This window comes from Sorex araneus, chromosome 8 (genome assembly GCF_027595985.1).
Source record: "Sorex araneus isolate mSorAra2 chromosome 8, mSorAra2.pri, whole genome shotgun sequence".
Lineage (NCBI taxonomy): Eukaryota > Metazoa > Chordata > Mammalia > Eulipotyphla > Soricidae > Sorex > Sorex araneus.
Window position 1 is genome coordinate 57,888,593 of NC_073309.1, and position 24,512 is coordinate 57,913,104.

Below are 24,512 nucleotides of genomic sequence, written 5' to 3' on the forward strand. Positions count from 1 at the left end.
GCCCGGGCCGAAAACCCGGCCGGCCGGAGCCGAGCACGGGCCCGACTAGGGCTGGCTCTGTATCCTGCGGCTGTTTCAAGTTCAAAGCACACATTTTTTTTTTTTTTTTCCGCGCCACCAAGTTCGTACCTTCTCAATGGACCCGCAAAATGTCGGACACCACGCCTTCTCCCGGAGGGGAGAGAGACCCAGAAGGGAGGTTCTTTCCTCCGTTAGCCGGCGTGGGGCAAAGGCTTAATTCACAGTCTCCATCCATGGGTGCAGGCACTTGCTGGAACCCCAATTCCTAAAGCTGTCTCTGGTTCCCGCTTGTTCCACATCCACCGGCTCTGCAGGGGCATGGGCGCCCGGGCCGAAAACCCGGCCGGCCGGAGCCGAGCACGGGCCCGACTAGGGCTGGCTCTGTATCCTGCGGCTGTTTCAAGTTCAAAGCACACATTTTTTTTTTTTTTTTCCGCGCCACCAAGTTCGTACCTTCTCAATGGACCCGCAAAATGTCGGACACCACGCCTTCTCCCGGAGGGGAGAGAGACCCAGAAGGGAGGTTCTTTCCTCCGTTAGCCGGCGTGGGGCAAAGGCTTAATTCACAGTCTCCATCCATGGGTGCAGGCACTTGCTGGAACCCCAATTCCTAAAGCTGTCTCTGGTTCCCGCTTGTTCCACATCCACCGGCTCTGCAGGGGCATGGGCGCCCGGGCCGAAAACCCGGCCGGCCGGAGCCGAGCACGGGCCCGACTAGGGCTGGCTCTGTATCCTGCGGCTGTTTCAAGTTCAAAGCACACATTTTTTTTTTTTTTTTTCCGCGCCACCAAGTTCGTACCTTCTCAATGGACCCGCAAAATGTCGGACACCACGCCTTCTCCCGGAGGGGAGAGAGACCCAGAAGGGAGGTTCTTTCCTCCGTTAGCCGGCGTGGGGCAAAGGCTTAATTCACAGTCTCCATCCATGGGTGCAGGCACTTGCTGGAACCCCAATTCCTAAAGCTGTCTCTGGTTCCCGCTTGTTCCACATCCACCGGCTCTGCAGGGGCATGGGCGCCCGGGCCGAAAACCCGGCCGGCCGGAGCCGAGCACGGGCCCGACTAGGGCTGGCTCTGTATCCTGCGGCTGTTTCAAGTTCAAAGCACACATTTTTTTTTTTTTTTCCGCGCCACCAAGTTCGTACCTTCTCAATGGACCCGCAAAATGTCGGACACCACGCCTTCTCCCGGAGGGGAGAGAGACCCAGAAGGGAGGTTCTTTCCTCCGTTAGCCGGCGTGGGGCAAAGGCTTAATTCACAGTCTCCATCCATGGGTGCAGGCACTTGCTGGAACCCCAATTCCTAAAGCTGTCTCTGGTTCCCGCTTGTTCCACATCCACCGGCTCTGCAGGGGCATGGGCGCCCGGGCCGAAAACCCGGCCGGCCGGAGCCGAGCACGGGCCCGACTAGGGCTGGCTCTGTATCCTGCGGCTGTTTCAAGTTCAAAGCACACATTTTTTTTTTTTTTTCCGCGCCACCAAGTTCGTACCTTCTCAATGGACCCGCAAAATGTCGGACACCACGCCTTCTCCCGGAGGGGAGAGAGACCCAGAAGGGAGGTTCTTTCCTCCGTTAGCCGGCGTGGGGCAAAGGCTTAATTCACAGTCTCCATCCATGGGTGCAGGCACTTGCTGGAACCCCAATTCCTAAAGCTGTCTCTGGTTCCCGCTTGTTCCACATCCACCGGCTCTGCAGGGGCATGGGCGCCCGGGCCGAAAACCCGGCCGGCCGGAGCCGAGCACGGGCCCGACTAGGGCTGGCTCTGTATCCTGCGGCTGTTTCAAGTTCAAAGCACACATTTTTTTTTTTTTTTCCGCGCCACCAAGTTCGTACCTTCTCAATGGACCCGCAAAATGTCGGACACCACGCCTTCTCCCGGAGGGGAGAGAGACCCAGAAGGGAGGTTCTTTCCTCCATTAGCCGGCGTGGGGCAAAGGCTTAATTCACAGTCTCCATCCATGGGTGCAGGCACTTGCTGGAACCCCAATTCCTAAAGCTGTCTCTGGTTCCCGCTTGTTCCACATCCACCGGCTCTGCAGGGGCATGGGCGCCCGGGCCGAAAACCCGGCCGGCCGGAGCCGAGCACGGGCCCGACTAGGGCTGGCTCTGTATCCTGCGGCTGTTTCAAGTTCAAAGCACACATTTTTTTTTTTTTTTTCCGCGCCACCAAGTTCGTACCTTCTCAATGGACCCGCAAAATGTCGGACACCACGCCTTCTCCCGGAGGGGAGAGAGACCCAGAAGGGAGGTTCTTTCCTCCGTTAGCCGGCGTGGGGCAAAGGCTTAATTCACAGTCTCCATCCATGGGTGCAGGCACTTGCTGGAACCCCAATTCCTAAAGCTGTCTCTGGTTCCCACTTGTTCCACATCCACCGGCTCTGCAGGGGCATGGGCGCCCGGGCCGAAAACCCGGCCGGCCGGAGCCGAGCACGGGCCCGACTAGGGCTGGCTCTGTATCCTGCGGCTGTTTCAAGTTCAAAGCACACATTTTTTTTTTTTTTTTTTCCGCGCCACCAAGTTCGTACCTTCTCAATGGACCCGCAAAATGTCGGACACCACGCCTTCTCCCGGAGGGGAGAGAGACCCAGAAGGGAGGTTCTTTCCTCCGTTAGCCGGCGTGGGGCAAAGGCTTAATTCACAGTCTCCATCCATGGGTGCAGGCACTTGCTGGAACCCCAATTCCTAAAGCTGTCTCTGGTTCCCGCTTGTTCCACATCCACCGGCTCTGCAGGGGCATGGGCGCCCGGGCCGAAAACCCGGCCGGCCGGAGCCGAGCACGGGCCCGGCTAGGGCTGGCTCTGTATCCTGCGGCTGTTTCAAGTTCAAAGCACACATTTTTTTTTTTTTTTCCCCGCGCCACCAAGTTCGTACCTTCTCAATGGACCCGCAAAATGTCGGACACCACGCCTTCTCCCGGAGGGGAGAGAGACCCAGAAGGGAGGTTCTTTCCTCCGTTAGCCGGCGTGGGGCAAAGGCTTAATTCACAGTCTCCATCCATGGGTGCAGGCACTTGCTGGACCACTTTGTTTTATTTTTAAATAAAGTGGCCCACCCCCCTAATTACCAGGCGCCGAGTGGGGCCAAGCGGCTGTGCCCTCGCGTGTCGGGAGCAAACGGGGGGCTGCAAGGCAAGGAAGAGGGGGCGGGGGAGAGACGGGGAAACTTTCGGCGCGAGGCTGTCCGGGCGCTCCGCGACTCGTTAATTTCCCCGGAATTCTCCGGCGGCCCCGGGTGCCCCAATTAACCCGTCGCCCCTCCGGAGACCCCCGCGCGACCGACGCTTGCCGTTCCGGGCGTCCCCGGGGAGCGTCGCCGGGGGGGCCGTGCTCGGCCCGCTCGCCCCCAGCCCCGGGGGGAACCTCAGCAGAGCCGGGGCGGGCGGGGGGTGCCGGGAGCCCCGCCCCGCCGCGACCCCCCGCCCGGCGGCGCGCGCCCGCTCGCCCACCCACCCGCGCCCCGGGGGACTCGCCGACGGCCCGAGCCGGCGCCGCGCTGGGCATGCTCAGTGGCCGGGCGCCGGCCGGCGAGTCACAGCCCGAGCGCGGCTGCCCGGACCCGCCGCCGCCGCCGCCGCCGCGAGCGCAGCCCCAGCCCCAGCCCCGCCGCGCGCCGCCCGCCCCCTCGCGCGCCGCCCGGGAAGGGGCCGCGGCCGGCGTCGGCGGGGCCCGCAGCGTCGCCGCCCGGGCCGGCCCGCAGTCGCGGCGCCGTCGGGCATGGAGCCGTGGCGGCAGTGCGCGCAGTGGCTCATCCACTGCAAGGTGCTGCCTGCCAACCACCGGGTGACCTGGGACTCGGCGCAGGTGTTCGACCTGGCGCAGACCCTCCGCGATGGAGTCCTGCTCTGCCAGCTGCTCAACAACCTCCGCGCGCGCTCCATCAACCTCAAGGAGATCAACCTGAGGCCGCAGATGTCCCAGGTAAGGCGCGGCGGGCACCCCCGCCCCCCCCCCCCCCCGGCCCGCGCTCCCATTAATCACCCCGGCTAATTTCTTTGTGTAAATGCAAACATCTAGGTGCGCTCAGGCGGGGTTAGGGGACCCCTCGCGCTCCCCTACCTCACTCGCAATGTTTTCGTTTACTATTGCCCACCCCCTCCTCCCGAGCTACTGCCCTGCGCTCTGATGCTGCGAGGATGTCGGGAGGCGGGGGGTGCCCTTCACCCACTTTCGCGTGTCGGACAACAAAAGGAACGTGGGCTCGCTCTGCTACACTCAGCGTCGGCGAGGCAGTGAAGGAGCCGGCGGGGTGAGCGTGCCGCCAGCCCGCTCCCCGGCGTGGGGCGCGCCCTCTGGTTGCAGGGGAAGGGGGAACCGTGCCCGGAGCGCGCACGCGAGGGAGTGGAGGGCTCCGCGGGGACCGTTATCTGTGCGGGGAGGACGGGCGCTGGGTCCAGAGGGGAGAGGAAGCGGCGCCCGGAGAGTGTGCGACCGGTTGGCAAGCTCGGTGCCCGTGTTTACAGCTCGCACGACCCTGGGAGAAGGACAAGGCCAGTTCGCCGGCGATTCCGCTTTCTTGCGTGCTGGGCTGAGTTCAGGTGGTTCGGCAGGCGTGCCTCTCCGGGGGCCGTGGCGATTTGGGTTGACTCAGATGCCACCCTCGAGTGGAATAGCAGGGACTAGGCCCCTGCCCGAAAGTTTTCCAGGGGAGAGGCGTTCTCTCTCACACTGTGAACAGCCACATTCTGCTCCGGAGAGATGGAATCCCCTGCCTGCCGCTGTAGTACTCAGGGTCCTTGATGTCACTGAAAGCCCAGACCCGCAGCCGCTTTGCTCCCAGAGTGGGGTTGGTTCTGTTTGAACGGAGGAACTGACTTGGTCCAGTAAGCTCGTATTCAAAGTTAGGTCACGCACTCGGCTCTCCTGACTAGTGTCAGGACTTTATCAGGGTCGCCCTGTCCCCCACTTTGCATTTACTCCCTGTCTGTCTTGTATTTGGTGGGGAGCAATTTCCAACGGAGAACCGGCTTGCAAAGGGCCAAAGTTCCGCGTATTTAAAAGTGAGACAAACGTTTGCTCTCCTCTCATAATACCTGGGTGCTGGTCGCTGACTCTCGGAACTCCTTCAGAATTGTCCCCTCGCTGCATGTCTATGAAGCTGAGCACTCTGTTCTCTGTAGGGCTCTCTAGAAGGCCCCAGCCTCCAGGCCCCTGTTTTTACCTTGCCTGTGGCCTCCGGAGGTCCAGGTCACGACTAGGCCCATTCACAGGGAGTTCTGCATTTCCTGAAATTTCAGTTTCTTATTTGAAGATTTTCAGTAATCATTTTTTCCGGACAGCTGCAGATTTTTATTTTAAGCCTAACTTTTATTTGAATGTTAGTTAACAGTGGATCCAGCTGTTTACGACGAGGTTTGTTGTTGTTTTTTGTTGTTGTTTTGGCTTTTTGGGTCACACCTGGTGATGCTCAGGGGTTACTCCTGGCTCTGCACTCAGGAATGACTCCTGGCAGTGCTCAGGGGACCATATGGGATACAGGGATTGAATCCAGGTTGGCTGTGTGCAAGGCAAACGCCTTCTCCACTGACCTATCGCTCCTGCCCCTAAGATGAGTTTTTGAAATGTCACTTCTTCCTCGAAATCAATGAGATGTCATTTAAACTTCTGGATGATTGAAACTTATCTGTATGAGGGAGCACATGCCCTGATTTATGAGCTCTTCCCTTCTGGGGGCAAGAGGGTGGCTGTACAATAATGAACACTTCAGGATTTTGTCTTATAGGATTTACTACCCTGAGCTATCACTTATAGCTACTACTATAAGTTACTAGGTTATAATGAGGTAACTAGGAGAGCTGAATAACCTTTCTTAGGCTGTTCATTGGGTTTTTGAATCTGCCTAACCCTGAACTTTCTGGTTTCAGATTTAGTAGGGTTTCCCCTCTATTATTCTGTGTGTGAGTGAACCATGGAAGAAGACTAACACCTGAATATGGTGATGTCTGGTTTTGCTTGCTTATTGGCCGAGAGAAAGGAAGGGTGGGGGGAGGAAGAGAGAGAGGGGTTTCTGAATAATTAATAGGTGAGTTTATATTATACAGCTTGCCATTAGATCCTTAAATGAAAATTATTAAATGACTTCATTAAACAAGTTGACATATTTGACATGACGACAGTGCCCAGCACATACTGTACACTTAATGTTCAACATTAGCAAAATTGGTTAAAACTAGTTCCCTGCTATATATATTGCTGTGTGAGTAATTTGTTATCAAAATCTGAAACAATTGCAAGGTCTGTATTTTTGCCCGCAACTGCTCATTTCTTTCTTGGTAAACGTTTTTTTTTTCTGCCAAGGTCCATTTGAATATTAATAGCATCATTTATGGGCCATATTCTATAGACAGATGGGCCAAGGGTGGCTGGCAAGAAGCATGTGTGTCTGTGCTTGTCATGTGAGACAGACCCCATGACTTGGATGGGCGTTACACAGGCTGGACAGAAGAAAAAGCATTTTTTAAATCTTTTTGGTTTTTGAGCCACATCAGCAGTGCTCAGGGTTTACTTCTGGCTCTGTGCTCTGGGGACCATATGTGGTCCCAGGGATATAACCTAGGTTGGCTATTCATGGACAATGTCTCATGCTGTCTCTCTGGCTCATCTTGGTAAAAGTTCTAAAGTTGCTTCTGTTTTGAAGACCGGTTTCCCATCAGCTGTGTCCTCATCATAGATGAATAACATAGGTATACCTATGAAGCCTTGTTCTGATGCAGTAAGATTTACTCTTCTGAGTTCAGAGCTGTCCTTATTGATACATACAACTTTTAGGTATCGAGGAATCATTCTGTCTACATGATACTACTTTGTGATGGACCATTCTTTTACAATAAAGAGTCTTTTAAATAAAAAAAGTTACCAAAAGTTCAGCATTTTTTTAAATGGCATTTAAGATTGTTAAGAACAGGTGTTGACAAAAGTCATTGTAGTTCATTGATGTTATGTTGCTGCTTGTTTTGTTTTTGTTTTTTTTTCCTACTTGATGTGGTGCTCAGGGCTACTTCTGGTTCTACGCTCAGGGGTCACTCACAGTGGTTTTCAGGGACCATATGCAGCGTTGGGCCTCAAACTGGGGTAAGTCATTTCAATGGCAAACTCCTTACCTCCTCTATTACCTCTCTAGTCCTGCTGTCTGTTTTCAGTTCTCCTGAAGGAAATTAAAAAATGAGTTGCGTCTTAATACTTATCTCTAATAAGTGAGGTTTCTCCTATTTGTTTTATTAGCCCTCTGCCTTGTTGACATTTCAAAAGCATAAACTTTGCAAATAGCAATTACTCAAATTTTGTTTTAAGGTCTTAATAGTTTTTAAAAAATTATTTTATCTTTAGTATTCTATTATTCTTCTTGACTGTGGAATCAGCTCTTTAAAAAATGTTGTACTGGCTCTCCAAATTCACTACTTAAAAAAACAGACTTTGATTTTGTTTCTAATCATTTTAAGTGGTAAACAGCTATCATACTTAGTTAACACATTTCTTTTATTACAAAGCAGGGGTGGTGAATGTCCAGCCTGTGTAACGCCCATCAAAGTCGTGGGGTCCGTCCCATCCCACATGACAAGCACAGACACACATGCTTCTTGTCAGCCACCCTTGGCCCATCTGCCTATAGTATATGGCCCATGAATGATGCTATTAATATTCAAATGGACCTTGGCAGAAAAAAAAAAAGGTTTCCCATCCCTGTTCTACAGATTGCAGCTAAGTGAAATTCTGGTCTGTGAAAATTCCAAGAAATCTGTTTGTTATATATTTTAGAAATATATTTATTCTTTGCATATATTAGAAAAATTCACTTTTCATTTCAAACAGTATTCTAGCTGGGATACCAGGCACATAAATGATTATGAGTAGACTACTTCTCAGAATTTTGTCAGTGCATTTTGGACTTGCTGTGAGTTTTAGTGATCTAGAAGGTCAGTGTGAGTGCCTGTACCCAACCATAGAAATGTCACCAATGACAATATCTTAGTATTGTTTTGTAATTTGAAAAATTTTCTTTACTGTGTCTTTAAAAAAAACATATATATATTTTATCTTACTGAATCACCATGAAATAGAATTTTACAAAGCTGTTCATGTTTGGGTTTCAGTCATACAAGGGTCTAACACCCATCCCTCCACCAGTGTAATTTCCAAACACAAATGCCCCCAATTTCTCCCGCCCCTCCATATGTTATATGCTCTATGTCAGGCACCTCTCTTCTCTCTCTCTCTTTCTCTCTCTCTCTCCTCTCTCCTCTCTTTCTCTCTCATTTTAGGCATCATGGTAGGCAATACAGATGCTGAAAGGTTATATGTGTATCTCTTTACCTCAACACTTAGTTGTTGTCCAGAGTGATCACTTCCAACTATTGTTGTCAAAGTGGACCCTCCTCTATCTTAACTACTTTCCACCCTTTACACACGTGGTAATTTCCAACAATTGACCAGTCCTCCTGGTTCATTTTCCCTGGGTATTCGTTTCATAATTTTTTTTAACTGTGTCTTAGAAGTAAAACAGTCATTGAGTTTATTGGCCACTCTATATGGTATAGATAAGCTTCAATCCACTTAAAGTGAGTTATTAAGGCTCTAAGGGTTTCTTCAGTAAAACTCTCTTCTGTGTTCCAGATCTTGTTTAAGATACAGGCCTGGTGGAACAGTGAACAATCTCCAACAAAGTTCATGGCCTGGAAGTGCCTATATTTTATTTGGGGTGAGATGGGCAATAATGAAATAAATTATTGCTGCATAATGTGCTATAGTAAAGGTATTTGACCTGGGTAAGGGATTAGAGTAGAATGTGATAATGCAATTTTATTTTACAGGAGGCAAAGAAAGGCTTTTCAGAGGTGGTGACAACTTAACAGGAGGGAGTGAGGAAATGTGGATATTTAAAAGAATATTCCTGGCAGAAGGATTATCAGGAGTGAAAGTCCTGATGTAGTGAAATGGTGAGCGTCTGTCTGAGGAATGGCATGAAGGCTGGTGTGGCTAGAGGGAAGTGAGTATGGGCAAGAGTGGTGGGGAGGAGGTTAGGGAGAGCACAGACGCCAGATCTTTAGGAGGGCCAGTCACTCGGACTTCCACATTCTCTCCAAGTGAAATGGGAAGTCACGTTATCTGACTGACTTTTTCCAACAGGGTCACCAACTCTTGGGTGAGACAGAGTGTAGAGCAGGAAGGAAGCTAAATGCATCCAGGCAGAGCAGTAGCGGGGCAGATGGGAGAAATAGTTTATCTCTGGCAGAGGTCCCTGAATTTATGTAGCCTTCTGCCACCATTCCAGGAAAAAATCCACTCAGTGTCCTTGGAGATTGACCTTCTTTAAGGAAATAAACAGGAAATGCTCTCCCCCAATCCTTCTTTGCCCCCTGTGGCAACAGGGACCACTAGTGCTCCCCTGAATCATTCCAATATCCCCTTACACTGACCTAGAAGAATGTTGAAGCTAGAGCCAGCACAGTTTTTTTTCTTTCTTTCTTTGTGTGTGTGTGTGTGTGTGTGTGTGTGTGTGTGTGTTTAATACAATCAGATAAGTTAGGAGAAGAGGGAAGGAGCCAAGAATGATTCCAGGATATTTGGCCTGAAGACTTGTAATGATGGAGTTGTCATTTCCTGAGATAGAGAAGACAGATATGTGTGAGGGAGGAGGAGCATGCAGTGCTAGTCATGTTTGAAATGTGCAGTACATCTAGGTGGGCAGACTTAGAGAAGTTGGGGGTATGGATGTGATTCAGGGCATGAGTGGATGCCATACCCAGGAGAAGTGGAGAGGGAAGAGGAGGTGGTGTAGCTGTGAATCATGGTGCCTGCTGATGTGTCCAGGCCAGAGAGGTGAGGAGCCTCTAGTAGACTTGAGAGGAAGTGGGCATAGAGTCAACAGGAAACCCTCAGAGTGTGCTTCCTGGAAAATAAGTGCTTCTAGGAGAAGAGGCCACCTCGACATGTCCAGTGAGGCTTTCCAAATAAAACTAGGGTTGAAGATAAAATATTATTGTAAAAAACAAACTTTCTTGATGAGCTTGACAAAAATATATTTGGCATGTGATGGACAAACACCTAATTGGAAAACAAGCAGGAGGAACCAGAGAGCAAGTATAGATAGATATCACTTTGAACATAATTTTGCCATGGGAGAGCAGAAAAAGGTGGTAATAACTAATAGTGAAAAATATACTGAGAAATGTTTTTAATAACATAGAATTATTATTATTCTGGGGGGAGGTTGGGGCCACCTCTGGTGGTGCTCAGGGTTTATTGCTCAGGGATCACTCCTGGTGGGGGTTGGGGGGCCAGGTTTGAGGTGCCAGGTTTCAACCTGGGTCACCTGTGTGCAAGCCTAACGCCATATCTGCTGTACTATCTCTTCAGCTCAGAATCACATATAATTATTTCATATCGGCTAAAAGATATTTTAGATTTAAATAAAATTTATTATAGGGCAATTTTTGTCTATATGTGGAAAAATTCTATATGAATGGATATAAGAAAACAAAAGTGAAATAATGCACTACTACAACTTTTCTTCACTTAGATTGTTATTCTTCTGAATAGTGCTTTCGCACATTGATTTCTGTTTTTTTATTTTCCTCACAGTTTTTCCCCCTCTGAGTAGCAAGTGTTTCTAAATATCCCTCTGAGATGCAGAGGGTTTTTTTTCCTTTTTGGGTCACACCCATCGATGCACAGGGGCTATTCCTGGCTCTGCACTCAGGAATTATTCCTGGCAGTGCTCAGGGGACCATATGGGATGCTGGGAATCAAACCATGCTCGGCCGCATGCAAGGCAAATGCCCTACCCACTGTGCTGTCACTTCAGCCCCAATATCCCAAAATCCAGGGATATTTTTGAGGTGCAGTATTTTTAAAAGGAAATACCCTCTTTTCCCTAGGATTTCCTTTTCAGGTACTAATAAGAAGTTGGGTCTTGAAGCTTCTACGTATTAAAAAAATGATTATTTCTGCTATGCATAATGGTATGTTGTTTTTAAAACTATGACTATATTTTAGCAGTAAGGTATAAGTAAATTTCTGTACTTCCTGCACCACCAAGAAGGTGGTACTGTATGAAAATTACTGGTTTGTGTTAAAGGAATAAACAATCATTATGTGCCATAGAGAGTGATACACTCAGTGACATTTTCAGTTAGTTCAGAGTAATGTCATTAGTTTTCGTAAATCAATAATCCCTCTGGCATAGTTAGGCCATTTTCTTGCATAATCTGTCATAATCAGTTAACGGCTTTGTTCGTTTTGGGGCCATGCTGGTTGTGTTTGGAGATGGTCTCTGGCAGTGCCTGGGGTGCAGACCGAAAATGCCAGGGACTCAACTTGCTGCTTCCAGGTACAAAGCATGAACTTCAGCCCTTTGAGTCGTCTCCCTGACCAGGCCATGAGTTTAAACTTGACTAGAGTCAAGATTTTTTCATGTGAAATAGGTAAGGCATAATAAGGAATCTTTGCACCAAAGATTTACTTTTACAAAATTTTATTGGTGAGGTATAGTGCCATGGTTGACAGTGCAGAAAAAGGCTTTTTCTCTTCTTAAAGAAAACTTTAGTTTGAAAGTGTTATGGGTTTATCAGCATAGAACATCAGTGACTTCAAAATTGACAAGCCCTTTTATTTATTGAGCTGTCAGTGGCAATAGAATTTGTTAACTTTTCTTCTAAAACTTTTGCTTAATTAATTCTGCCCACACCACCATCTCCTGTTTTTTATTTTTTAAAAAATCATTATCTTTCAGTATTTTTCCATTTTCATTTTTGACTTTTCTTAAAATATCTTTTAAAATATTTATAGAAATTTCTTCCTTTTTTCCCCCTAGTCTCTTCTTATGTCACCTTGTGACACTATGATTTTATCTACTTTTTCAAACCTACTTTTTCAATTCCTCTGTCCCTCTTGGAGAGCCCAGCAAGCTACCGAGAGTATCCCGCCCGCACGGCAGAGCCTGGCAAGCTACCCATGGCGTATTCGATATGCCAAAAACAGTAACAACAAGTCTCACAATGGAGACGTTACTGGTGCCCCCTCTAGCAAATCGATGAACAACAGGGTGATAGTGCTACAGTGCTCTTTTTCAAATCTTGATTGAACCCCCTGTCGTATAGGGTGGGCCTGCCTGTTGTATGACCCTGCTTCTACCATTTGTAGATGGAAGGATGAGGATTGTATTATCATACTGTGTTGCAAAACGTTCATCCATATACAGTGGAGGATGATTTGGATGGGACAGAAACGTGGGTACTCAAGAGACTGCTTCTGAAGTCAGTTCAGTCAAGAGAGGATGTTCTCAGGGATTGCCAAGCCAAAGTAAGGGATGTAGGGTAACAGCACCGCCTAAGATGATTAATAAAGTAGGAAGATTTGAAGTGGCAAAGACCTCAGATGCTGCGAGAGGGGAAAGGTGGGTGAGCTGAGGTGTTCTCCATGACTATGGGGTTTCAGAGAAGGTGCAGCATCTCATGGAGATGGAGAACCCATTCAGCTGCAGATGCAGAGTTTGAGGTTCTTCAGTTGCCTTTGTATTTTGTTTCCTACCTCTCTTGCCACTTTCTTCCTGGGTTATTCTACTAATGGCTAAAATCCAACAATATTTTTACTTAAAATATATTTTGGGAGGGTTCTGGGGCCACACTTGGAGGTTTTTAGGGCTTATACCTGGCAGTGCTCATAGGACCATATGCAGTGCCAAGGATTTGAACCTGGATGCTGTGTCAGGCAAATGGCTTCACTCATATTGTCTCTCCAGCACCCACCAATCTTTTTGGCCTTGTCACCTGTTCACTGCCTTCATGTCTTCATTTCCTTCCTACTCCGCTTAAATACTACCGCCATGGTATAATTACTTCCTTGGCTTCTCTGGAGTTCTTGTTACTCATTTGGGTAAACTAAATGCTGCTTAAATTCAACTCTGTTTATTCCCTGCCTGCTGCTTAGTTGCAGAACCTGGTAGAGGAAACCCTGTACTATGGTCACTCTGAATTTAAGATCCCTGACCCAGGTGGGCACCTCAGACTACCAAGCAATTTAATTATATTTCTCTAGACCAAAAGTTTTGAAAATATGATCTGGGATCTCCCAGGCATCCTGAAGATAGTTTCTAGAAATCCCCAAACTCTTTGTGACATTAACCTATTATTTGCCATCTTTTATCCATTTTTTTTCTCACAGGAATACAATAGAGTTTTCTAAAGGCTCTGTGTTGCTGCTGCCACCATTGTTGAGAGCCAGTGGATAAAAGTGTTGTCTATATTTTAAAGATACTAGTTGAGAATTCTAATATCTAATGGTGATTGAAGTATCCCCCCCACCCCCAGCAGAAGCTGCTGAGGGTTCTTGATCAAGTACTGAGTCACAGTTTGAGGACTGCCCAGGATCTTTTACTTTCTGACTCTGCCTGATGACTGAACAACTTGTTCTTGAATCTCCATTCTTATTCCTCCCTTCAGCTGGTGGCCTCGCTTTCTATCCCACCAAGAGAACACAGCAGCCGAAGAGAGCTTCTTTCAGCTCCCTCCCCCTCCTCTGTGCCCACAGAGAACAGTGCTGTGGGTGAGAGCCCGTGGGATGGGTGAACTATCAGAAGCTCCTGACGAAGGCCTCATCCTCCTCCGCTCTATCCCTGTGCTTTCTTGTATCATCTGTTCTCGCTTGGATCTTTCCAGTTGCTTAATCTGTGCTATTAGTTCCCTGCTTTGGTTTGGAATTGGCTATTCCTATGCTATTAGCCCCCTGCTTAGGTTTACAAACTAGACCCATTCAGGCTCACTGAGCCTTGGGTGTGATGGAGCATGAGGAGCCTGAAGTTTTCCTGAACTTGTGGACTTAGCTGGCCAGGCCACAAATAACCAATAACTGTTTCAGGTTCCACCTGGTCCATGGGATGAAATCCAAAGTCTTTTGATTGATACTGGCAACAGGCCCATGTCTGATAAGCTTCATGTCTAAAAGCTCTTCTTAGTTCTGGGCTTCTGCCTGCGATGTGGCTTCTCAAATGAACAGTGTTGGTGAATTATACTATGTGGCCTGTGTCCATCTCCCTGCTATAAATCTGTTATAAATGCCCCCTTTCATTAATTTTACTGGCGGGTGAATTCAAGAGGCACCTTTGTAGTGAGGTGGGGATGCCTGAGTTTTCCCTTATCAGTGGCTGCCGTGTGCCATCCATGTGATACACAGAGGTGGACCTGGTGCTCCTGGCACTTGTTCCACGCTATTTTCTTTTTCTTCCAGATCGTGACCTGCTTTGAGGTTCCCATAGTCTTCTTCATTTCCAAACATTTCTGAAAATTGACGCGGGGACTCACATTTAATACGCATATTCATATAAGAAACAAATGACCAGATTAAAGATGACGAATAATAAGTGTACTCAGCCTTATGTTATTCAAAGCCCAATCTCCTGTTTACTAAGCGGCATTAGTAATACTTGCAGATATCAGGACTCCACCTCTGATACCTGAGCGACTTTCAGAACGTGACCGGGCCTGTGTGTGTTCCTCAACTCTAAAATAGGCCTCATACAGGAGCCTGCCAGGTCAGGTTGTTGAGAGGACTACATGAGCAAATTCATACTGGGGCTGACATAGAATAAATTCTCATTGTTAATTGCCTTTACTAAATTTGGTCAAACTACTGTTTCTGCAGAAGCACAACCATCTCCCATGCATTTTCCATCGTTTGGTCACAGGAGGCATGAGAGAAGCGCTGTTTATTCTCACTTGGTGAAACCTCTCCATACCTGAGAGGTGTTTATTAGCGTGTGCTAACAAATCCTAGTGAGTACTATATGGTGAGGCTAATATTAGAATGAAAACATTTAATGTGAATTGAGTACCGTCAGCAAGGCTGTTGGCATCTCTGGAAGTGATCTGTAGTAAGTCTCTCCTTCCCTCCCTCGCTCCTTTCCTTCCTTCTTGCTTGTGGAATTCCCTTGGAGAATATTCTCTGGTTTTGTTGCCACTGAGAAACAGTACTATTGAAGTATAACTTTGAGTTAGACATTGGCTGCATCATTGGGAGGATTTTATACATATTTGTCCAACTGTTTGGTACAAAAGGGGAGGGAAGGCCTTTCATAGGTATATGACGGGAATAGGAAAGGAAATAAAATAGAGGAAAGTTAATGAGAGAAGAGGAGAAAATGAGGGGTTCTTGCGGCTTTTTGGCATTTTGTGCCTTATTTGGTTTTTGTGCCTTCTAGAAAGCGGGTCTTGAGAACTCAGTCACTGCTGTAGTTTTGAGCAGTCAGGCGTGTCCAGATGTCCCTGGGAGACAGGAACACTCACTGGTGTGCTTCCCTGCCTCCCCCGTTCTGTTTAATTTTAGGATTATAAAACATTCAAGTATTTAAAAAATTTTAAAATTTGGGGCATCATGGTTTCTAACTGTTACCAGTAGAACTTCATACATGAATTATTCCAGCACCACGCTTTCCGCGCAGGTGTCCCCTTTCCTCCACCAGTGTCCCGGGGTCATTGACCCCCTTTTCCTACCTTTGTGGTGAGCATCTTACCAAAACCAACTTCTCAGTTTCTGCTATTCTTTTTCTTCATATCCCGCATGTAAGAGACATCATTCTGTGTCTCTCTCCTTCTGACTGATTTTACTCAGTATGATACTCTCCAGCTTCATCCACGTGGAAGAAAATTTTAAGATTTTATTTTTTTCCCTTATGGCTGAGTAGTATTCTGTTGTGTGTCTGTAGCATCGCTTCTTTATCCAGTCATCTGATCTTGGACAGTTGAGCTGCTTTCAGATTTTGGCCACCGTGAACAGTGCTGCGATGAACAGAGGAGTGCAGATGTCTTTTTGAAGTTGAGGTTTTGGACCCTTGGGGCAGAATGCCCAGAAGTGGAATTGCTGAGTCATATGGAAGCTCATCCTAGTTTTGTGAGAAGTGTCCATATTGTTTTCACAAAAGGTTGACCAGGTGATTTTGCCACCAGCAGTGTTTGAAACCACCCTTTTTTGTAAGTTCACTGATATCTATTGTTCGCTGTTATTTGAATATCATATCCCATTCACTCCCCTGCCCCCCTCCCAACACACACCCCTTCATATAAAGATTCTGCCTGGTGTAAAGGCCATTCAGAAGTTTACATTCTGTCTTGGGAGAATAGTCAGGCTTGGACATTTAGTAGACAAAACGGAGCAGCAAAGGAAGAACTTCTTTTGATTTTTATGGAATACAATTTTTTTTTAAATTTTATTTTATTAAATCACCATGTGGAAAATCACAATGCTTTCAGGCTTAAGTCTTAGTCATACAATGCTGAAAAAATCATCCCTTCACCAGTGCCCATATCCCACCATCGAAGACAAAAAATAAAAAAAAACACAGTACACCTCCCATCCCGCCCAACCCCGCACCCCCCGCCTCGTAACTGATAAATTTCACTTTACTTTCTATTTACTTTGGTTACATTCAATATTTCAACACAAACCTCACCATTATTATTAGGAGCACCCCATAAGAGTCAGACCTGTTGTGAAGAGAAATGAAGTCGTGCGGCCGCTACTGTGGAATACAATTTTAAAATTGTGTTTTACACAGTAGCGGCCGCGCGGTTTTGTATTTCTGTACTTTAACAACTAAGTCCAGGGAGATTTCTTTCGGATATTCGATCATTGCAAGCTTGTAAACCCCATCTGTGGTCGTCATAATATGGTGTCCCCACGCCCTTCATCCCCGGGAAGGGACAGGCGAGAGAGAGAGAAATACCTTTCCCCTCCTGGGCGGGCATGGGGTCGCAGCTTAGTTCTCTGGCAGGAAACAATCTGCTAGGAGCAGTCCATGTTGTAGTTGGTTCAGCTGGGTCTGGATTCACGCGGGTGCAGCTGCGGAGGGGCCGCACACACGTGCGGCCCCCGGTGGAATACAATTTTAAAATTGTGTTTTACACTGCTGCCTGAATATGCTTTCAAAATACATGTTGCAAGAAGTGTAGGCAGTGTTGGACTTGCTTAACCGGAAGCCAGCAGCATATGCAGCTCATATGGGAGTTCTCTAAAGGGTCAATTAATATGGAATATTTAATGAACACTTGATACTCACCTTCCATGGTTTTCGAAGTGCTTATCTTAAAATAGATCTGTAGCAGCTGGTCTGAATAAGCTTCAGGCCTTTATGCCCACTAATGTCAGAGCTGTTTCCAGGGCTTCTGGGATAGTGCAGTTTGATGAAAAGATTCAGGCCAGGAGACCCACATCCTGGTCACCGCTCGGTCTGAAACAGGCTTTATATGGCTTTAGGAAGGCCCTGCTCCTCTTGCCGCTGTCCTGTATGTAGCAGTAACTGCAGTTGCTTAAACATAGAGTAACACAGAAGCTAAAATTTTAAAACATGGCTCACTTAGGCATTATGGGCTAACGAGGAGAGCTTTGGGCCAGGGCAGACACATTTGATTCCATCTCTAACACTGAACAACTCTGGCCTCAGGAAAGTTAGTTTGTTCCCTCACATAATAGTTCAGAAACAGTAAAACCTGGTCCTGAGGGCTCGCTTATAAAACTGAGTGCATACGTTGCATGCAGGAACCAGGGCGCTACACGGCTCCCTGAGCTTTGGGGTGGACTTACTCCTCACCCCAGCACTGCCATGGGGTGGACTTACTCCTCACCCCAGCACTGCCAGGTGTGGCTAAGAAACACAAGTAGACAGTAAAATCTACTTTTGCAGGATAATGATGAAAATTAAATAACATATAAAATGCCTGGGGAACAGTAGGTATTCAGCAAGATTTTATTTCCTTCATACTCTCCCCACCTCCTTAATCCTCAGAAGTCTGAGAGACAGGAAGAACAAGATCTTATCACTGCTCTACAGAGAAGGAAATTGAGATGTTCACTGGGCAAAGGACTTTTCTCAAGGTCACCCACACAGGAAGTGATGAAGACAGGACTTGCGTCCAATTGTCCTAATTCCAAATTCAGAGACATTTACGATTCCTACCACCAAACTCAGTAGATGGATGGTAAATTGTGTGAGGAAGTGACTAGGAAAAATGCTTGGACAAAGCAAGACCTGCTGTGCAAATGTGAAATGGCATTGTTTTCTTTTGCACTGAAATTTCCTGTATTTAAGATAGCAATGTCTGAAATAATGAAAGCAGCTTTCAATTAATTTAGTCTGATTATCTAGTCCATCGGATATTTCCTTTTTGGCAATTTCAGAGCTCCTTTTCTCTGTTCTGTTTTCTTGGCAATTTATTCTGAGAGTTATTCTAAGCAATGATTTGAAATACCCTTAGCATTAGTGCTGGACTGTGGCCATTTGTATTTGGCAATGAGAATGTTAACTTAGGTTCCTTCTGTATGACCTGGTGATCACTCATTTCCTGAATGTCCTTAAAGTTTAAGGAGCAAAGATGGTCAGCAAGAGTAAAATTATTTAGTGTGCATGTGAGCTGATTGATCAAATCATCAGTTTGTTTACTGTATCTTCAACTTCATACCTGCGGCTAAGAATTCAAACGCTAGTAAAACTCACTTATTGCCTGTGTTGCTTTTTGTCTATGTAGCCTGGGTTTCTTCTCAGACATGCAGTTGTGGAACAGGGATGGGAAGGAAGTTATTTGAGTTAGAGACTGGGCAGAGAATGTTTTGTAGAAAGGCAATACAGTTTTGGAAGCTTTTTTAATTTTGTTAATGTGTGTTGCAGGGCCTCACACTAAGATCATAAAAGGAATGTGTATGTGCTTGTGTGACTTGGGTCACTTCTCACTCTCATACACATTTGTCTATGCGCAGGGAACAGAGGACACAGAGTCAAATTTAAATCAGAAGTTTCTGCCTTTGTGGGGCACAGATTTAACCTTGGAGTCAGGCTTTTTGCAAGAATGCAGGAAGTAAGTCAGTGGATGCTATAAAATCTGCAAAAGTACATGCTGAGTATGAGAGTTGAGACCAGGAAGAGGACAGAATGAGTGGTTACTTGAGAGAGAGAAGGTCAAAGTAAAAATACCTGGGGAAAAGAGAGTATGTGAAATGAAAAATGTGCAGACAGTCAAACATCAGTGGTGTACCCCCAGAACAAATATTTATAACACTGATACTCTTCCCATTTGCATTTGTCAACGAAGATGTTGAATCTTATACTTCTGGTATGTGACCTACAGCTCCAAACAATGGCTCATACTCTTGTGTATTTTGAAAGTTGCAGGAGCAAAGACCTTAAAGCCAGAGTCCATCTGTTCAGTGGAATTTAAAGTTAGCTTTTTGGAGGTGGAGGCCTGTTCCTTCTCCCACTAACCTTCTGTCACCTTTCACTCTTCTGCCTGTTGAACCATTTATTATCAGCCCTTTGCTCTTCAGTTGATAATTCCTCCTTCCACGGTCCATTTATTCTTGGCTGTATGTCCTAGATCTGTCTGAATCCATAATCAGCCTTTCCACATTTATCCAAATCCCCTTCACCTTCTGTGACATATGATGGGCCGGTCCCCCTGCCCTGGGTCCCCCTGCTTCACAGACTTTTCTGCTCTTATGTAGGAATTGAAAAGAACAGCTGAAGTTAGTAACCAGGTGTGCCTACCTCACCAACCTGTTTTTTGGTGCCCAATTTCACTGTAGGTTGATGCTGCCTTTATTCATCCCCATAATGCTCTACATCGCCTTCTTGGCTTCCTTCCACATCCTTGGTCATATTCCAACTTTCTAAATCCAGCCACTATGCGTTCCCGACATTCAGTCCATGCAAGTTTATCTGGTTTGCATCGTACCATCCAGTTGACCCTCATGTTTGTTTTGGCACATCCAGGAATTGAACCCCGGGCAAGTGCTCTACCACTGAGCCACATCCTTGGCCCATCTCCTGAGTCTTGACTTTTTTGCATCTTGAATCAGTGCCATTCAATTTCTTCCCTGGTAATCATTATTATTATTATTAGAAGTAGTCACTGTTTCAAACATCACAAATTGACACACCCTTTTTTACTTCTTGAAAGATTTTTGGGTCTGGAATGTTTTAATAAATTGAAATCCTAGTGTAATCCTGGATTTATGAAAACTTTCATTCTAAAAAGCAAGTACTGTACACTGGAGGCACTCTCAATATTGGCTGGATAAATTGCCAGATTTTGTTGTCCTCTTCATTTAATTACAGGATTAAAAACAAACAAACCCAGACCCTGCAATGGGAGTTGCAGTGGGAGGCTACTTGGTATATTGAATGAATATGAATTCTGGCCATCAGACAAACCTGGGCTCAGATCATATCTCCCCCACTACTGAGTGATTCTGCCACATCATTTTGTTTCCAGCACCTACTTTTCTAGATACTAGAAGTAGAGTATCTTCTCTGAAATGATAAAGTTATTTCTGCAGAAGTGTTGTGACAAGCAAGTGAACCTAGGTGGCCAAAGCACCTAGCAGAGCGCTAGGAGTATAGTTGGCTTTCATAAAAATTTGAGACCCTTTCCCTGTATTGTCCCCTAACATGTAGGCTTCTCCATCAGTTCTTTGGGGTTGATATCCTTTAGTTTGTGGCAAAATTTTCTGTGTATTCTCTTTGCAGATTTTTTTCAATCTCACCTCTAACCTAGGACTTTAAAAAGGATTGCATTGACATAGTTGCTCTACTTGTGATGAGTCCACATATGGCAGCTGTGAGGTGACAGGCGATAAAAACAACATTCTACCGAGTATTGTGAGGTCTGTGTTCAAATTCTGGCTCTGTCCTGATCTCTAAACTTTCATTTGCTCAGTTTCTTGGAATGTTAATTTTCAGAGTAGTTAGTGTATGAATAGTCTCTGTCTCAGGGCCTTGTAAGTTGTAAAAGTCTTAATCAGAGAATGAAAATAACAGTCCGTCTGCTAAACATAGGTTTTCATTAACATAGGTTTTCCCGGATGATTGATTCAGTAAGGAAACATAATTTATATAGGTGAGGAAATTTTGAAGACACAGAATAAATTTCTCAGGCTCACACAGGTGTCAGTGATAATGAAATTGTGTGTACCCATGAAAGCAATGAATGGACAGCTTTCATAATAAGTTACCGGTCTTCTATGAAATAAGCCACTTGAGTACTTCAATTCTATTTTTAGGTAGCATGATTTTAAATGTCCTTGTATAGATTATTCCTCTCATTTGGATTATTTTCTTCATTTTTATTTTTTGAACTTCTGATTAAAAGATCATAAACATTTTTGAAATTTTTGTTAACCCACTGCCAGGTAGTTTGCAGATACATATTTCTAATTTACAGGAAAGGGAAGTTTTCATAAGATTTTATTAGACACATGGCCTTCAGTGCCAATTATATTTGATTCATGTCAGCCACTTATTTATTGGATGACTGATAAAATTACCCAACCTCATTAAATTTTTATCTAATCTGTAAAAGGGGCACAAGTTATTACCTTGCAATATCTTTCATACTTGGTTGGAGTAAGATATTTAGTGCTCAGATGTCATCTTGAATTCATTTGTACATCTCTTCTGCCCTGTATGACTTGAATGTGAACCACTGCTTCTCCCCCTTTTTTTCCCCCTGTGTATGTTCTACCATATGTCAGTGAATTCTCCCAATTGCATGTTCAGTAAGCATACACCTAATTATATGAACTCCTTATAACATGGAGAATATTTGTTAATCTATGCTCTGATGGTAAAAATTCAAAAACTGATTTGCTATACTCTCCAGTTGTAGCTCACTTTTCTTGCTTATGTCGCTATAGTCATAACTGGTTCTTTTTCTTCTCAGAATTATTCACCTCGTTTTCCTACTTGGTCCTGGAACTTACTATTTTGTCTTGTTCCATACTTTAAAAATTCTTCATTTAGACAGCTCCTCATCTTCAAGATTCTTGTTTCAGGACTGCTTTTCGGATCTGAGCTTCATGGTATTAGTGCTCACTTTGATTTTATTCACTGCTGAGTTTTTGGGGAGTAACACAATGGTCAGCATCCAGCAGGCAAAATCTTTTGAGCAAGACTGCAAAGACAGTGCAGGTGTTTAGGCATTTGTCTTGCATGCCACCAGCTCCATTTCAATCCCCACCACCACATATATATAGTTTCTGAGCACAGAGTCAGGGTGGGGTCTAAAAATCAAACAAAAAAGAGCTCCCAAATCAAACTCCCAAACTTAATGATGTATAAATCACACAAGAAAACACATTATTATTATTTGTAAACACAGGAGAGGAATGCATTTTCAGTATAATTTGTTAAAAACCATTTAATTGTTCTGAAAAATTATCAAAGTATTTTTCTAAGACCATATACAATCCCTTAATTTTTGGCCTGTGATTAGCATTTTCTTATAAAGTCTTGCTAATGAGGTCAAGTCCATAAAGTAGAGGGCCCATCCTTGTAGCAAGCAGTCTTTTATCCTAGCTGATACTCAGTCTAAAAGCTATCGTAACATTACCTGAGCCATTCAAGAGTCTAGCTAGGGAATTCTCTCGAGCCACATAGCAGAAGGCCTTCATGAAGATGAGAAGTCCTAAGGGGTTGTATCAGGCCCTGTGGGTTTCCTTGTATTTGAGACTCGAGCTTTTGGGTTCTCAGTTCTCTAAAGAACAAGCTGTTTTATATTGTGATGCTGTTTACTTCTGCAATTTCAAAAGTGCTGCTCTTTCAGAAGTGTATTCTGTGATTTCACTCACTCATTCTCTAAACATTTACTAAACTCAACTGTATGTAAGGCTCCAATTATACACTGGTGATATAAAGAAGTCAGGTTATAAGAGGACTGTTTCGGAGGATAAAAATACTTCCCATTCTTGTAGACAAACTTCTGAGTATTAGAGTAATACTTGGGGCTACGTAACCTGGCTTCTTCTGGATCTTTAGTACCTAAAATTTACTTGTAGAGAGGGTGCCTGTTTTCTGGTCTGCTTTCATTCATAAGATAAGCAGGGTAGGTTTGTTTTCAAGGCGAGGGGACTACTTGTTATTCTGTGGAAAAGAAATGGGAGGAGAGCCAATATTCCTCAGTCAAATCCCCCAATATGTATTGATTTTTTTAAAGGTTTACACATCAGTATGGTTTTTACCTAGCATCTAGTGTTCATGGGGTTTCTTGTTCAGTAGGAAAGAGAAAGAATTTATTATTTTGACCTTGGGGGACTGTGAAACTTACGGCGGTCTAGCTAGTAGGCTATTGGTTGCCTTACCCAGGCCCAGCGGTGGGGATCAGGTTGTGGTCTGAGCAAGTGCAGCACACGCTCCCCTCCTGTCTGGGCCTCGAGGGTGGGTTGTTGCATTTACACCTTAAAAACACACTTTGGTTTTGTTTGGGGGCCACATGCAGCAATGCTTAAGGCTTATCTCCCTCCCTGCACCCAGTGATCACTCCTGGTGGACTCCGGGGACCAGACAGGGTGCCTGGAATTGAACCCCAGTGAGCCGCGGGCAAGGCAAGAGCCCTACCTGCTGGACTATCATTCTGGCACCTTAAACAATATAAACATTTTAAAAATTTATTTCCCTCTTCCCTTTATTTGTGCTGCCTTTGCATTGCGTAGTAGTTGCACCTGACCCTGGTGCCCACGTGCTCTGCTCTGCTCCCGAGGGGCACGCACACTCAGTTAAGCCTGCTGTCATTCAGTTGGCGCTGCTCTCTGAGGGTCCAGCGGCACGTGCCTGCATTGTCCTGGGGTTGTGCTCAGGGTCACAGAGCTTGCCTTCCTCTTTAGCGAGAGGCTGTATGTGCCCAGTTGTGCCTTGGGGACCAGACCATGGTCTGTGCACGTTGGCAGTGCCAGGGTGGAATTCCATCCTCACACACACAGGATGGGTGGTCTTAGCCACTGACTCACTCCCCTCAGTTCTGCGCTTTCGGGCTTGCAAGTTCAGCTTGGCGTCGTTGCTGCCGAGGCTGGGCAGGGGTGAGGTCTTCTCGGTGTGGAGTTTGATGGGGAATAGCTGCTTTGACTGTTCTTCAGCAATTGGCTTGGAACTGCAAAATCTACAAAGACTCAATGGTGCTATTGTGTAAGATTTTTCCCTTAAATAGACAGAGGCCAAGCTAGGAAGTGATAAATTTACTTAATCACATTCAGCTGACTTTAGTTCAGGCTAAAGGAAGGCCTTGGGGGGATTAATCTTAGGTAATTTTGTAGTTTACTTAAGATCTTCATAGACCACCTATCATAGGTGCAAACCCAACTGACCCACCACGGTGAACCACTCTGTGTGGATGGGTAGGTCTCAGAGACAGATGTGGAATGAGTTGAACTGCATTTGTAGGGAAACCAGAGCATTGCGCTAAGGCTCTAACAATTATTCCATGCTGACACATGGTTAAGTTGGCTGTGGGTTTATTAATTTTCTAAGTACTAGTCATTAGGTCCCAGAGCTGTGAACCTAAGACAGTTAGAAGAATTTGATTTTCTTAATAAGTGAGTAAAAAGAAATGGGAAAGTCTTTTAAATATATTATGCACACCTGGGTTTAGATAAATGAATCTGGGAAATGATTGCAAATCCAAATGTTACAATGACTACAAAGAAATCCTGCATGTCTAGTGATAAAACTCGCCTATGGAACCCAGGAAGAA

General features: G+C 45.7%; 1 protein-coding gene across 3 annotated transcripts in view; it reads left to right on the top strand.

Moving 5' to 3' along the window:
- Positions 1-3,651: 3,651 nt before the first annotated feature.
- VAV3 (vav guanine nucleotide exchange factor 3) overlaps positions 3,652-24,512 on the top strand; it is a 397,029-nt gene continuing 376,168 nt past the window's right edge. For 2 of the 3 annotated variants that reach the window (XM_055145748.1, XM_055145749.1), the window contains exon 1: positions 3,652-3,936. In XM_055145748.1, coding sequence (XP_055001723.1) covers positions 3,733-3,936 — 204 coding nt within the window. In that variant the 5' untranslated portion in view covers positions 3,652-3,732. Of the gene's footprint in view, positions 3,937-4,419; positions 4,554-24,512 lie in introns of those variants that run through there. The other variant, XM_055145750.1, reaches the window with a different exon arrangement.